The sequence below is a fragment of the Neofelis nebulosa genome, chromosome 5, assembly GCF_028018385.1.
Source record: "Neofelis nebulosa isolate mNeoNeb1 chromosome 5, mNeoNeb1.pri, whole genome shotgun sequence".
Taxonomy (NCBI): Eukaryota; Metazoa; Chordata; class Mammalia; order Carnivora; family Felidae; genus Neofelis; species Neofelis nebulosa.
In genome coordinates, this window is record NC_080786.1 from 7,936,393 (window position 1) to 7,952,023 (window position 15,631).

The 15,631-nt window shown below is 48.2% G+C and overlaps 1 protein-coding gene across 5 annotated transcripts in view; it reads left to right on the forward strand.

Moving 5' to 3' along the window:
• The window catches only part of MYRIP (myosin VIIA and Rab interacting protein), a 370,434-nt gene that overhangs the window by 265,716 nt on the left and 89,087 nt on the right, over positions 1 to 15,631 (forward strand). For all 5 annotated transcript variants that reach the window (XM_058729485.1, XM_058729487.1, XM_058729486.1 and 2 more), the window contains 2 exons: positions 5,919 to 6,055; positions 11,995 to 12,075. In XM_058729485.1, coding sequence (XP_058585468.1) covers positions 5,919 to 6,055; positions 11,995 to 12,075 — 218 coding nt within the window. The remainder of the gene's footprint in view (positions 1 to 5,918; positions 6,056 to 11,994; positions 12,076 to 15,631) is intronic.

Genomic DNA, 15,631 nt, shown 5'->3' on the forward strand with positions numbered 1-15,631 from the left:
CCCTCACTCACCGGATTTTATTGAGGGTCCGCTGTGTGCACACGGTGGGTCTAGGCACTTAGGATACAGGAGTGGGAAAAAAAACCCTGTTTCCCGTGAGCTTATTACGTTCTGTTGGAAAGGAGAAAGAAATCATGAACAATTTAACAATCATTAATTAATGCATCAACATATTAACTTGTAAGTAACTCTATACAATTATATATAATGACGCATGAGGGGCAGAGAAGTACTCTATGGGGAAACGGAGAGAGAAAAGGAGACCGATACAAGACGTGTTGGTGTGGTCGTGGTACTCTAGCCAAAGTGGCCAGGCAGGGCCTCACAAGGAGGTGACGTTTGTGCCGAGACTTGAATGAAGTGACAGACTGAGGTCTGAAGGCATCTGCAGGATCGAAGTCATTGTGATCCCATGTTTGTTAAAAGACAGTGTCGGGGTGGGGGTGGGGGGGGGCGGCACCTGGGTGGCTCAGTCAGTTAAGCGTCGGACTTCGGCTCAGGTCATGATCTCACGGTTCGTGAGTTCGAGCCCCGCGTCGGGCTCTGTGCTGACAGAGCCGGCTTTGGATTCTGTGTCTCCTCCCCCACTCAGGCTCTGTCTCTCTCTCTCTGTCTCTCTCTCTCTCTCTCTCTCTCTCTCTCAAAAAATGAATACACGTTAAAAACAAATTAAGAAAAGACAGTGTGCGTATTACGTGTACTGGAGGTCCCTCGCATGTGCTCAGGAGCAAACCCGTCCAGAACTTCTCTTCAGTGAAGTCCTGAGCCTTTTAGGAGGGGTGCCCCTCCACTGCCACCCTCACTGCCTCCTGGGTACTCTTGGTGGCTGCACTGATGCTGCCCCACAGCTTTTGTCGGCTGGGCTTTATTGGAAGGGGGAGAGCTTCCTCCCTCTTAAACGTGGTCCCTCAGAGCCACACTGGCCCTGGGGCCCCTTCTGCACCAACAGACTTGAGACCGACACTGTCTTCCCCATGTGTGTTGCGTTAGGCGTGCATGCACACACGTGTGCACACACATACACACCCACACATACCACCTGTTCCCGGCGGCTATCCTACAATGCCGCAGACTGAGTGACTTCTAAACAACAGGAACGTTTTTCTCACAGTCCTGGAGGCCGGGAAGGCCAAGATCAAGGCATGGGCAGACTTGGTGTCTGGCCAGGAGCCGCTTCCCAGCTCATAGACGGCCGGCTTCTCGCTGTGGCCTCACACGGTAGGAGAGGGGACAAAGCACTGTAGGGTCTCTTTTATAGTGACACCATCCCGTTCATGAGGGCCCCACCTCCCAAAGCCCCCCACCCGCAGGTAACATCACATCGGGGATTCGGTTTCAACATAGGACTTTTGTGGGGATATAGACTTTCAGTCCATAACAAACACTTCAGATGTCAAGTTCCAGTGGTAAGACTTTGGGGTGATTTTTTAAAAAATCTTCTTTTACTTATGTTTTTGTTTTTTGAGAGAGAGAGAAAGAGAGATTGAGAGCATGAGCTGGGGAGAGGGTCAGAGGGGGAGGGAGAGAGAGAATCTTAAGTGGGCTCCACGACCAGCACAGAGCCCAACGTGGGGCTCGAGCTCATGACTGTGACATCACGACCTGAGCTGAAATTAAGAGCTGGACACTTAACTGACTGAGCCACCCACCTGACCGAGACGCCCCTTTTGTTTTTATTTCAGTGCTTTTACGTTAATGCATGTACCTGGTTAAAAAAGAATTTAAGCAATATAAAATGATATGAAAGTTAAAGGATCTCATGCCCCCAGCAACATGCCAAGTCCCAATGCCCCAAGCAGTCACCTGTAAACATTCCTTGGGGTTACTGCTAAAATTCTAACTAACGTGTTGATCTTACCATTTCTTGATTCGTCAACTTCACACTTTCATGCCTGGCCCACGTCCTTGCTACCTCTTTCCCCTCCCCCCAAAGTTTTATTAAAACCCGGTGACCTCTGTCACTTTACATGACATATTTAAACCGTGATTGTTGTCCATATATTCGAGAAGCCGGTCTGGACCCCACTGTGCAAGATGAGGAAGTTAGGCTCTGTGAGCCTTCTGTGTTGTTCCTGCCTCTCTCTGCATCCGGGCTTCCTTTCAGGCCAGCTGATGACTTGGTTTCGCCTTCAGCAAAAAATGCAAATGTCTTGACAGGGAGGGCCTTTCATGCTTTGTCTATAAATAGAGTGTGAAAAGTAAAATGGTGTTTTCATTATACATATAAAATTATAATGCATATATTATATATGTAATACAATATATACAATTTGCTATAGACCAAAGTCTTGTCGCGAAGTCTTGCGGAGAGAAGGAAATGTGATCCTTGGCCACGAACCTGGGCCACGAGCCGTTTGCCTCTTTTCTTCTGCTTCGTTAGTTGGCAGAATCTGACGGCCTTGAATGTGCTTCCTGATTAGACCGTCGCTTTCTAGAGCTGCTGTTTTAGTTTTGGTTTTGTTTTCCCTGGGGCTTCTAATTATCTCTCTTTATTCTTATTGCCAAAAGAAAGATGTGCCTCCTTCTTCAGCATCTCTCTACATTCATTTGGCCTCTTAATCATGTGCTTTTTGAATGGCCTGTTTGCACTGCCCGCCTTTCATACCTGCTGTGCAGCTGGCACCTGAGACTTCTGCCCATTGGATCCCTGCACTGACTCCCTCTTTCTAGAGAGCCGTGATTTCCTCTTAGATGGTTTTTTCACTCTCCTATGGTTTACTTTAAGAATTTTTTTCCTCCCAGAAAGCACATAAACTTTCTGAGCTCTTGCATGGCTGAAGATACCTTTATTGGGCCCTCCTCCGATGACAGTTTGAACATAGAACTCTGAGTTCCTGTTAGTTCTTCTCTGGGCTTAGGAAACCCATGCTCCATTGTCTCCTTGCATTCGGTGTTATAGATTTCAAATGTTAATGTCATTCATATTTTTGTTCATTTGCAAAAATGCCCTTTTTTTCTGTCTGGAAGCCTTCAGAGCCTCATCTTTTTGAGGGTCTGAATCTTAGATGTGTGTAGGTAGGATTGTCTGCTGTATTTTGTTTGGTATTTAATTTATTCTGCTTGGCCTTTGGTAGACTCTTAACCTAAATGCCTTTGCCTTTCTTAGCTTGGGCCCCTTTTATTCTGTTATATGTCTGATGTTTTTTCTTTCCTCTTCTCCCTTGCTGGAATCCTGTTAGATGCTGAGCCCACTGAATTGATCCTCATGTTCCTTTCTCCGATAAGTCCTATCTTTTTGACTTCTTGCTCTGCATTCAGGAAGATTTTACCAATCATAGGTTCTGTGTCCAAGAAACTATTATTGCCTGATTACTTACTTTTCACACCACGTAGTCTTGTTATATGGATGGGATACAGTGTCGTTTCAAATCACTGTTATTTATTAGAATGTTTAGAGCGATTTTCATTACCCTAGATTACCTTCATTTCTCTTTTTAAAAGTTCTCTCTTAGTTTCTCTTGGTCCTTCTTTCCCAATCCATTGGATTGTTTCAAATTTCTAGTGATCTCTGGTTGTCTATCCAATACTTTTTAACAAAGGACTTGGCTGATTAATAAAGATGACTAACATGGATAGGCTAGTATTCCCAGGAGACCTGTCCTTTGAACAGGGGGTGATGTGCTGACTGACAACTCCAAGTTTGTCGGCCAGGCCCATCTTCAGGTAGATGGACAGGATCTGGTGGGCAGGTGTTGGCGGCGGGGGGGGGGGGGGGGGGGGGCACTCCTCCAAAGCTGCCCAAGGAAGGTTTCACTCCCAGGTGTGACCCTTGTATTCAAGCCCTAGTCTTCTTCAAGTAGATTGTCCAATTTTATTACAGGACTGTTTTCAGTTTGGGGTCTAAGGACAAAGCATCCCTGGACCAGTTGTCCATTTGATTAGGAATTGGGATGGAGACCGAGAGGCCTCACTGTTGTGTATGCAGCCATTAGATCAGCTTTCTGAATTCCTTCTCACAACCAGTGCTGCTCTTGGCACAAGCCAGCTCCAAGTTGGACCCCTCGGTCCAGGAGGCCCAGATCCTGTACCTGTCTGGAGGACAGAATTCTCTCTTACGTTCATGCTATCATCCACTTTCAATTTTCCAGAAATATGTCAAAATCTCTGGTGTTTTACTCTCACCCCTATTCTTTGTTTGTGTAGATTTTTCCCTTTGGGTATCTTCTTCCATTTTACTGGCATCTGGGGAGGAAGAGTAGATACAGATGTGCTTGTTCATCCATTGAATTAGAGGCCTTTATGTTCGTTTCGCTTTTCTGAATTCTCTAAAGTGAGTATGTGTTATTACATTCATAATAAAAGTAACAATAAAAGCTATTCTTGAAATGGAAGGGCCTTAGAAATATGTCATCAAGCGAAAAAGAGAAGCATCTTGGGGGCACCTGGGTGGCTCAGTCATTTAAGCATCTGGCTCTTGGTTTTGGCTCAGGTCATGATCTCACGGTTCGTGACTTTGAGCCCCTCATCAGGCTCTGTCCTGGTGGTGCAAGACCCTGCTTGGGATTCTCTCTCCCTCTCTCTATGCCCCTCCCCTGCTCGCTGTCTTGCTCTCTCTCAAAATAAATAAATAAACTTTAAAACATTTTAAAAAGAGGGGCGCCCGGGGTGGCTCAGTCGGTTGGGCGTCCAGCTCCAGCTCAGGTCATGATCTCACGATCGTGCACAGGCTCTGTGCTGACAGCTCAGAACCTGGAGCCTGCGTTGGATTCTGTGTCTCCTTTGCTCTCTGCCCCTTCCCCGCTCAAGCTCTGTCTCTCAAATATATATAAACTTTCTTAAAATTTTTTTTTAAAAATTAAAAAAAGAGAGAAGCATCTTGTCAGTGTTCTGGACCCACCGTTCCAGCACTGCCCAAGAAACTGCTTTCCCTCCGTGCTCCCAGCTGAATGCATAAGTGGCTGGAGAATCTTGTCTCTCTCGTGCTGAGTGAGAGGTGTTGTCAGTGCAACAGGAGTATCACATACAAAGTCTGCTATTAAGCAGGTGTATCAGTCAGTGGCTTAAAATGGCCAGCATTTATCCACTTGCTGTTTGGATGGACTCAGGAGCATGCTTGCTCTCCTGGTCCTTCTGCAGGCCACTCGTGCATCTCCAGTCAATTGTTTATTTGTTTAAAGAGAGACTGGCTTTAATAACAGCCAAGGTTTGGAGGAGGGGAGGAAAACGAACAAGGCGGAGGGCTCACAAAGAGACCGCTGGAACCATGCGTTTCTGTGCACAGTAATCGTGTCTGCGCCAGTCCTGGGGGCCCTGGGACTCGGTCACTGTGCCCGGAATCCAAAGCTGTGGCTTCACTGCCAGCCTCCTGGGCTGAGTGCTCGCTGCCCCTGGGGGTGAGACAGGTACTGTGGCTCTGGCTGTGGCTGCAGCTCCCCTGGCCACCCCCTGTCACTGCCACAGGCTGGCCTGTGTCCTCATCACCAGAGTCAACTGTCTCATCTTCTGAATCCACACCGCTGCTGAATATCTCTTTGTCCGGGTGGCCTAGACCTCATCCTCGCTGCTGTCCTCCTGGCTGCTATCACTCTTGTCACTCGCCAGGTCCCTGTCACCTTTTCCCTCGCTCACCTGTCCAAGATGGGCCGGTCATTGCCTGAGGCGGAAGGGGTGATTTGGGCCAAGCGTCCGTGGGCACCCCGAAGGCCAGCTTGGGCTTGCTCGCGTGGTCACGGGGTGCGGGGTCTCCAGGAGCGGCAAGAGAGGTCGCCGTAAGGCTCAAGATCTGCAGTGTCACACCCACCCATCTCCGCGGTCCGAACAAGTCACACACGCGCACCAGCCCGGACTCGAGAGTGGAGAAGGCAGCTCCACGTCTTGATGGAAGGAGCCGCGGAGTATCACGGCACCTTTGGCCACCCACCATTTTAATCACTCCAGTTTTTAACTGATTTTCTTTTCTAATTCTGTGTTTTCCGCAGGCTTCTGAGGACCCAGTCTCTGGAATGGTTCTACAATAACGTGAAGAGTCGCTTCAAACGCTTCGGCAGTGCTAAGGTCTTGAAGAACCTGTACAGGAAACACCGGCTGGAGAGCGGGGCGTGCTTCGATATTCTAGGTACGTGGGCGGTGCTCTGCTCTGGGAGTCTTTGCGGGGCTGGTGGGATGGAAGGAGGCCAGGCGGGGAGGCCCCTGACACCGGCCACACTCAACTGGGACCAAGAAAGTTGCTTAACTATCTGGCCCCAATGAGGATCAGAAGTAGGAGGCTAAATACCAAAGATTCTGTTAAGTTTGAGTTACCCCGTGCCAGCATCCCCACTGGGCTGTCGGATGTGCTGAGAAGACCAAAGTATTGGGGCCCCTGGGTGGCTCCGTCACTTAAGTGTCCGACCCTTGATTTTGGCTCAGGTCGTGATCTCACAGTTGGTGAGTTCGAGCCCTGAGTCGGGCTCTGTGCCCAAAGCATGGAGCCTGCTTGGGATTCTCTCTCTCTCTCTCTCTCTCTCTCTCTCTCTCTCTCTCCTGCCCCTCTCCCCCCTCAAAATAATAAATAAATTAACATTTAAAAAAGAAGACCAAAGTATTTCTGCGTGTTGTGGACATATTAATTCTAGACCCCTAGAAATCAAAGATTCTGGATCGTCTCCCCCTAATGATTAAAACGTCAGAAAGTCCTCTTTGTTTGATCACATAGACTAGTCTGTACTCTGAGGTATGCCCTCCACTCCCCTGCCCTCCTACTCCAAAATTCTACTCACACCAGTTCCAGAACTTGATGTGTTGGGAGAGTCAGGAAAGTACAGGCTTCTCTCCCAGGAAGCCTGAAGGACTAATTCTACCTTCGCTGTTTTTATATAGTTAAGACAACCAATGTAATTAGAATGAGAAATTATATTCTTCAGTTCTATTAGACCAGCCAGTAAAAAGAAATTGTTGTCAGAATACGAACAGCGTATCCTCCAAAAAAAGGCTCGTGTTTGTTGTTGTTTTTTTTCCTTCTATCTAAAGGCAGATTTTTTCCAACACTTTGCTGACACAGGTAAATGCTTTTTATCCACGAGAAAGAGGGAAGGAAAAAAGATCTCATCCGTCTCATTCTGGAGCTTTTTCGCCGTCATTATTTTACATTGTTGTATTTTCAATAAAGTCTATGGCCATGTCTTATCTAAAAATATGCCAGCCACTGAGACGAGGGAGGAAAGCATTAAAGGACGCATTAAACACAGAGAATCATTAGGGCCTTTTGTGGTGGTTGCTAGACTCTATCTTTCAAACCGTTCAGGAAGCCTAAGCTAAGAGAGCAGCGCTGAAGGTTTCTACAGATTATTTTTATCTTCCCTTTGCTGGTTTTTCGAAAAACCTTTTCTCCAGGAATGGAGGCCAAAAAAGATATAAAACCTGAGAGGAATCCTGTTAACAGTCGTTTTTCAACCCAGAGAGATACCTCAGGAAGTTTCCAGAATATTATTGGCTCACTTGACTGCATCTCATCCTTTCTTTTCTCTCACATACACCCCCAGGTCTGCTTGGTGTACCCCTATACCAGTCACCAAATTCAGACCTCCACTGCCTACTGCAAGACGAGGGGAAAAGCAAACATGTGGAGAATCCCGCCGAACAGACCACAAGTCTGCTCTCCTCCCCTGTCTCCCTCAGGCCCCAAGGGTGGCTCAGGCAGACATGTGTCCCAAGCGGGCCAGCTCAGGGCTTTGAAATTTTCACGTGCCACTTTCTGAGGAAAACCATCCACTGGGGGTAGCTGTCTGCCACCATAGAGGCAGATCTGGGTTCTGGGCCTTCCGGGATTCACCACTTCCTTCATCTGGGCCTTCAGGGAATGCTTTACACGCCTCTCTCCTGCTCAACCCTGTGAAGCAATAGCTTCATCACCTCTGTGTCCCCAAAGTGTGGCTCAACCCCTGGCACATCTTCTGTCCTCAGCGTGGCACTCGCTTAATCTTGAAAGCATTTTGTGGGTACCAAGACGCTTCGCTGAAGCATTCCAGCCAGTTGCCTTCATGATTCGGGGCGCCATTTAAACTAAGATTTCTGTTTAACAGAAGCGAAGACCAGGGGACAAGAAACGGTTTGTGAGATCATGTTCAAAGCTGATAAGCCGCCATCATGAAACAATGGGATTTATTCTACACACCGCCTAGAAAATTCAGTCATGCCTCGAGCAGGGGGAGATCCCCCAGGGCACGCGTGGCCTCCCGGTTACGCCAAATGACTGGGGCGCCCTCACAATGAGCTCCCACCTGTCACCCAGCACCCTTGCATTGTTGTTACCGGCCTTCCTCAATCCCGACCGTACTCAGTCCGGAATCACCTAGGGGGCTCTAAAACAGTGCACAGGGTCATCTTCCACGCTTAGCCACGTACTTCCGAATCTGTGGAGGTGAGCCCAGTACAGATACTTTGTAAAGCTCCATGGGGTATGTTAAGGCACAGCCGAGATGGAGAGCCCCAGAGAACACCTGACCACAATTTGTGCAACAGCATTCTTTTTTTTTTTTTTTTTTAATGTTTCTATTTATTTTTGAGACAGAGACAGAGCACGAGCAGGGGAGGGGCAGAGAGAGAGGGAGACACAGAATCTGAAGCAGGTGCCAGGCTCCAAGCGGTCAGCACAGAGCCCGATGCAGGGCTCGAACTCAGGGACTGTGAGATCATGACCTGAGCTGAAGTCAGATGCTTAACCGACTGAGCCAGCCAGGCAGCCCTATGCAGCAAGCATTCTAAATAAGATGGGCCCATCTTCAGCTCCACCAAAGGGTACTCGTTTTCAGAATCGTGATGGTCAGAACATAACATGCAATATCTACGGCACGCAAGGCATGTGCTCTGCTCCAGAACTCTCGGGGTGGAGCTCCTTGTACCTGTGAAACCTCTCCACCCCCAGGACCAGCGTAGTTGGCCTGAGCACCCTCAGTCCATTGAAAATTCATTGAGTTCGTAGAATCTTATGGGTCAGCCACCAGGTGCCCGCCCTGCACCCACGTCAGTCCTTCCGGCCCTCCCAAGCTAGGCTTGCTCCTCCCACAGCCCGTATCAGGTGACCCGGATAGGCCAGGCCTACAAGGAGACCCATTAGTTCCATCAGATAGATCTAAGATGTAGTCATTCCTTTAATAAACATGCAGCAAACATGTATTGAACACCTACTGTGTGCCCACCTGGTTTGAGTGACAAGACAGACAACACCCTACCATCCCAGGGCCAGCAGGCCAGTTGGAGAAGTCAGATCATAAGTAAATAAATTTTTTAAAAATATAGTGTCCAATGGTAACGAGTGCTCACCTGATTCATCCGATAGATTGAGCGTGACATTTTTAATGGTTACCCTAGAGAGAAGCGGCACTACGTGAAATGATAAATGTAGTCGTTATTAATGTACTTAATCTCTAGACAGTTGGATAAATAACATACGCGTTTATTGGATAAACAAACGTTTATTGGATAAATACGCGTTTATGGGATAAATAAAATGGGAGAAATAAGCCCTGCCTTTTTATTCATGAACACTGTATATCTATTTTGGATGTGATTCCTGTAAAGGTCTATAACATCCTTCATCTGGGATTTGACTGACAAACGTGGTCTTCTGAAAATGCTGAGCCGTGTGAAATCAGAGGTTCCTGCAACTCACGAAAGATAGGATGACCTGGTGTGATTGCCACATCAGTGCTTTCCAGAACAGTTCAGCCGCTTTCTGCCATTCCTAAATAACACTGAAAGATCCCACCTGTGAATTTAAAGGGACACGGGGGGAGAGATGCTGTACTAGAAAGTTCAAAATCATGCGGAGCAAGAGCTTGCCCTCTGGGCAGCTCATTCTCCCCAAGATATTTCTAGATCTTCTCTCTGCTCATTCCCCCCTCCACCCTCCCCCATTCTCTCGGCAGATGACCGCACCTTCTCCTTCACAGGGCAGGTAGTATGCACCCCTACACTGGATCCTGTCACCTTCCAGGAAGGTCTCAAGGTCATGCATCCCTTCCTTCTTGCTAAGCCAGCCTCTCTCTTAACTGGTTCCTTCCTATTGATCTGTAAACATGCCCGGGTCTCTCTGTTTCCCAGACCATTCCTGGTCTGCACATTCCCCCACTTGCCGCCCTGCCTCAGTACTCTTCCCAGTAGGTGGCGGAGACCCTCAACTGAGAGCACACTGCACTCAGGGCTTCCACTCCCTGCCTTTCCTCACTGCCCCCACCAAGGCGTTCTCCCGATGGCAGCCAGAGTGCACTTGGACGTGCAAATCTGACCAGATCACCTCCATGGAAGCTTCACTGGCTATTCATGTGGCTGTTGGAATAAAGATCAAAAAATAAAGATACGGTCACCATGCCCTGTGTGGTCTGGGTCTCCAAGCCCAGCCACACTGCCTCCTGTTTAGGTCCTCAGATACACCTGCTACCCCCACCGCCTTCCCTGTGCATGCTGTTTGCCCGCCTGCCCACCACCCCTCTGGCTGGTGACTCACTGTCCCTGTTAGACACGTCCACCATACTATGAACCACCCAGTCAGGGCACTTAACGTATCTATAATTTTACATTGACTTACATAAATCTTTGATTGATGAATTCTTTCCCACTAGACTATCCAATTGGTCAGGGCAGCAAGGATTTCTGGCTTTGCTCACCAGTATACCCTAACACCCAGCCCAGAGCCAGGCACCTAGTTAGTAGGTGCTTGTGGACTCTTGGCCGGATGGATGAATGAATACTGGCTGTAGCCACGCCACAGTGAAATATTTGCACTAAGATCTGTAGCTTAGGGTCTGCAGAGATGACATCTTAAAGCCTTACATCGTAAGTGAAGACACTGAGGCCCAGAAAGACAAAGCCACATCTTCAGGGTCACAGAGCTAGAATAAATGGACTTCATATATATTATGAAAGGCTGGGCAAAAAACACAAACACGGAGAATGATATATGGTCAGAGTGAGTCGCCATGACAGGCTACCCACTAATGGCTTGTTTCGTGAAGGTAGCCAGCTATTAAACCTGCCTCAAATACCTATAGCATTTACCCCTGGATTTCCCACATGGGAGGCCCCCTAACAGCCATCCAAGAAAGCACAGGGTGTATTATAAGCACTGGAGGCCTGTTGCTTAGTTTGACATAGCATTACTGGCATTTGCCCCGTTTTGAGCTAAGGCACATAGACCCATATTTATTTTCTGGGTTCCATCAGTGTTCCCACCAACATCCAATCCAATCCATTTTTCTTGAGCCACCCACTGTTAGGTGCTATCTTGGGTACCAGGGATATAATATCCAGTGACTTTAAAAGAGTCCCATCATCCCCATCTTCAGAGATCTCATTTGGTGAATGAACACATATCATAAAAATCCCCAACTTGGAAAAGGGCTTTAAAAAGGGCTTAGCCAACTGCTCTGCCCGGCCTGGATTAAGATTAGGATTGTGTGTTCGATTCAAAGAAGACCAGAGGAGAGGCAGCGGGCCTTCAAAGATCAGATGCCAGGGGGTTGACCTTGGCTATCTCTGGGCTTGTTCCACGTGGACTCCCTTCTACAGAAGAGAAGGGTGATAGTTAAATCATGAGCTAAAGGCAGCTGTGTGGGTCAGTGCCACAGACCGCAGCTAAAGACCAAACCCCAGGGTCTCATCACCGTCACGAGCTCTTGAGATTTCTCTTTCTTCTAGTAAGGAAGCCGAGTGTCCGAGAGGTTAAGTCACAGACTCAAGGTCACATGGCTAGTAATTTGCAGGTCCAGGAATCAACCTTTCATGTCTCTGACTTCGATCTGTTGTTCTGTTTTTGACTCCACGCTGCCTCCAAAGAAGGTACCGGAAGAAAGCTAGGGGAGGCAGCAATGTAACACCACAAATCACTGTGAGAAGAAAAGGGTGACTGGTCCAAAACTGTAGCATTATTATAAAACCCAGAGGTTCCCTAAACCTGTTTGCAAAGCTGACTTAATCAGAGTGGGTACGGGTGACCTGCCAGTTCTGTGACCGTGCACCTGTGCTCCCTGGGGACCTGTGATAATCCTATTCTCTGTCCCGCTTTCTCCCTCCCTGTAGGAGGAAGCTTTTTCGAGGCAAACCTGGAGAATGAAGGAAGTGTGTCAGGCAGTGATTCAACATTTTATAGACAGTCTGAAGGTGAGTTTGCCTAAGAGTTTATAGCTAACGGGAAGTTGGAGGGCTAGGAACACCTTCAGACCCCGTCAGGGTCTCCCGGTTGCACTGTAACCGCTGGACACAACTGCTTGTGGCTGTGTGTGAGTCTCCACGGGCATTCTTGTTGTTGCCATTTGTGTGACTCCATCGTCGAAATTGGTGAGTATATGCCAGGCGTGGCCTAAAGAAACACATTTGCTGCCCCACCCCTGGGTACCTCACATCACCTGGTGAGTCAGAGCTCCAATACCATCTTCCAGAGTTGGAATATAATAATGAATACACCCGCGTAGCTCATATTAAACTATTCTTACAGGGGTGCCTGGGTGGCTTCGTAAGTTGAACGTCTAACTCTCGGTTTTGGCTCAGGTCATGATCTCACAGTCCGTGAGCTCGAGCCCCGCATCCGGCTCTGTGCTGACAATGCGGAGCCTGCTTGGGATTCTCTCTCTCCCTCTCTCTCTCTCTCTGCTTCTCTCTCTCAAAATAAATAGATAAACATTTAAAAATAATAATAAAATAAAAATATTCTTATAAAGAATGTGTCATTTCCTGATTCACTTCTCCTTTTTTTATACCAATATAATAGTCCCCTTAGAGCACAAGTTAAAAGCCAAACAAACTTCCGGTTTCAAATAAAACCTTCTCCACTATTTCACCTCCTTCTCCTGAGCGCTGGACCTTGAGAGCCTCCTGAGTCCCCGGCTTCTGGCGCCCTACAGCTGCTCTCCGTTCTCTCCTTTGGGTGCCTTCCCAGGAAGGTCCCATCCTCCTCCATCCTTGCTGCCTGGAACCTCTCCACGGGGCACCTTACACCCCTGTGCCCCCCGTGCACCTCCGTTCACTGCCGAGGCTGCAATGCCTGGCACTCATTTCAGCCCAGAGATCTAAACTCACATTTCCAAAGCTTGATTATTAAGCCCTGTAAATCCTACAGTGATCTGAACCTCAGCCCATCCTAATCAAGGTCCTCAGCCGCCTAGCTCCACCGGCAAGAGTTCCCTTTCCCTCAGCCCCCCTCCCTGCCACTTTGCCCCAGCCACTCAAGTTCCTGTCAGCTCTGTTTCCAATTCTGTCCTTCAATTTCTATCCTGATATTCTGACATCCATGGCCTGAGCACCTCCTGCCCACAATTCCCTGGTATTGATATTGCCTTCGGTGACCGTTCATATCCACCAGGGTCCTCCAGAGAGGCAGAACCAGTGGGACATACACACACACACACACACACACACACACACACACACACACACAGATTTATTTTATTTTATTTTATTTTATTTTATTTTATTTTAGGGACTTGGCTCACACACAGTTGTGGGGTCTGGTAAGCCTGAAGTCTACAGTGTAGGTCAGTAGCCGGGAGACTCAGACAGAAGTCCATGCTTCAGTCTTGAGACAGGCTTTCTTCTCTCGGAAACCTCAGTTGGTACCCTTAAGGCCTTTGCTCTCAACAGCTTGGATGACGCCCACCCACGTTACCTAAAGGGCAGTGCCCTTCGCTTCAAGTCAACTACTGTAGATGCTAACCACATCCACAACATACCTTCATAACCCCAGTTTGATTACATAACTGGGTACAGTAGCCTAGCCAGGTTGATGCCTATAACTGACCATCCCGTTGTCTGCTGGCCTTCTGAGCTTAGGTCAGTCTGCCTCTGGCTTCTTCTCCTTCCTCTACACCCCCCAACAGTCTTTCCCTCTGTGGCACCGACCTGAACCTTCACTTTCAAGCTAAACCATCTTCAGTGCTCCATTTCCTCCTCCTCTGGAAGTCACGACCGCAGCATCCAGAGCCTTTGGGTTATGGCTCCAGGCTCGTACTTGTGCGGGACCCGTGGAGCTGGGTAATGATCCCCGCCACCCAGAAGCACACAGGACCGTGGACTTGGTTTGTCTCTCAAGGCATCATGGGGCCCCTCACAGAACCAGCAAGAGCTTACAAGCACTTCTTCTGTGACAAATATATTGGCTAGTATCTTGAAGAAGAGACATGGGAAATCCAGTGTCCTCCAGGGAGTACTTGGTGTCATGACAACCTCAATTTTGTAGCCTGTTCGAGTGGAGACATTAGGGAAAATACATGTTCAGTCGGGCACCCTGAGGTGCGCAGAGCCTCGACCTGGGTCGCCCCAATCCGGGTGTCTTGTGGCTATCATCATAGTCCGCTTACAATGGACCCGTCAGCCGGCTGGATCGCTCTGAGCTTGACCGGCTTGGCTTTAGAGATTTACTCATGTCTGCCAGATGCCAATCTGGGTCCACGTTTGTGTCTTTAGGAGCCTAAGAAGCTTGAATTAAGTTTTTTTGATTGATTAATGAGTGAGTTGATGTATTTACACCTAGTCTCGCTCTACAAAGGATTTGAGGCAGCTTTCAGGAGGTTTGCATGTGTTAAATAATGCATGAGGAGGAGATTATAAATGGAAACAGGAAGTTGAAATCCGGGCAAAGAAGACATAGGCACGCAGCCCTTGCAGACCTGTGTTCTTGTGCCTGGTGTGAATCAGGTTTCCGGGCTGAACTAAGAGAGGGATGATAGAAATTCGCACTTTCAAGTAAGAAGAAGAAATCTAGCTTCTGGGGAAGCAGAACTCTTCCAATCACTTAGATCCAAAAAGAATGTGGTTGGGGCACCCAAGTGGCTCACTTGGTTGAGGGTCTGACTCTTGATTTAGTGTCAGGTCACCCCCCAGGGTTCCAGGACCAAGCCCTACATTGGACTCCATGTCTCTCTCTCTCTCCAAAATAAAAAAAAAAAATTAAAGAATTTTGTCACCTTGCAAAAGTCCTTTGACATGGGGACATTTCTATCCACCTGTCGCCATTTGCAAACAATATGCCATTTGCAAAAAATAGGCTTGCTAAAAATAACGATAGCATTAGACTCTAAATCATGTTAGCTTGTATTTGTCTCGCTTTTGCGGTTAAAATCGAGGGCTTTGGAGACAGTCTGGATCCCAACTTCATCTCTCTTCCTGTCTCCCTGAGTTACCTTGGCCAAGTTGCTTGACCTCTCTATGCTTCAGTTCTCTTGTCTGTCAGATGGCACCTACTCAGTGGATTCTTGTAGAGATTAACTGTGGGCCATGGATGTGACACTCAGTCTGGGGCCAGCAGGTGGTTAAGCTTGGTGAACTTGGTCAGAGTTGTTAGTGATAGACTTGGTTTAGAAGAACCAGTATTTCCTTACATGGAGTCCCTCTGTGCAGTTATCCGTAAGCCACTCTGTGTGTCGGGAGCCATGCTCAGTGTTAGGGCACAAGAGGGACCGTGTGATCCAGTCGTGCTCTCTGAGAATGACCTGTGCGGGGAGGGACAGTCTTTCTGGCCCCACGGGAAGGAACTGCAGAACCTCAGATGGATATCCAGCCAAGGTGGGTAGACAGAAGGGATCTGGACAGGAGGATTTTCAGAGGAGGAATGCTTGGGCCCAGGCTTGGGGTCCCCAGAAACCAGCTCAGTTACAGAGCAGGGACCAGAGGAAGGAAGCCCAAGATATGGGGATCATAAAGGGAGAGATAATAACTCTGCAGC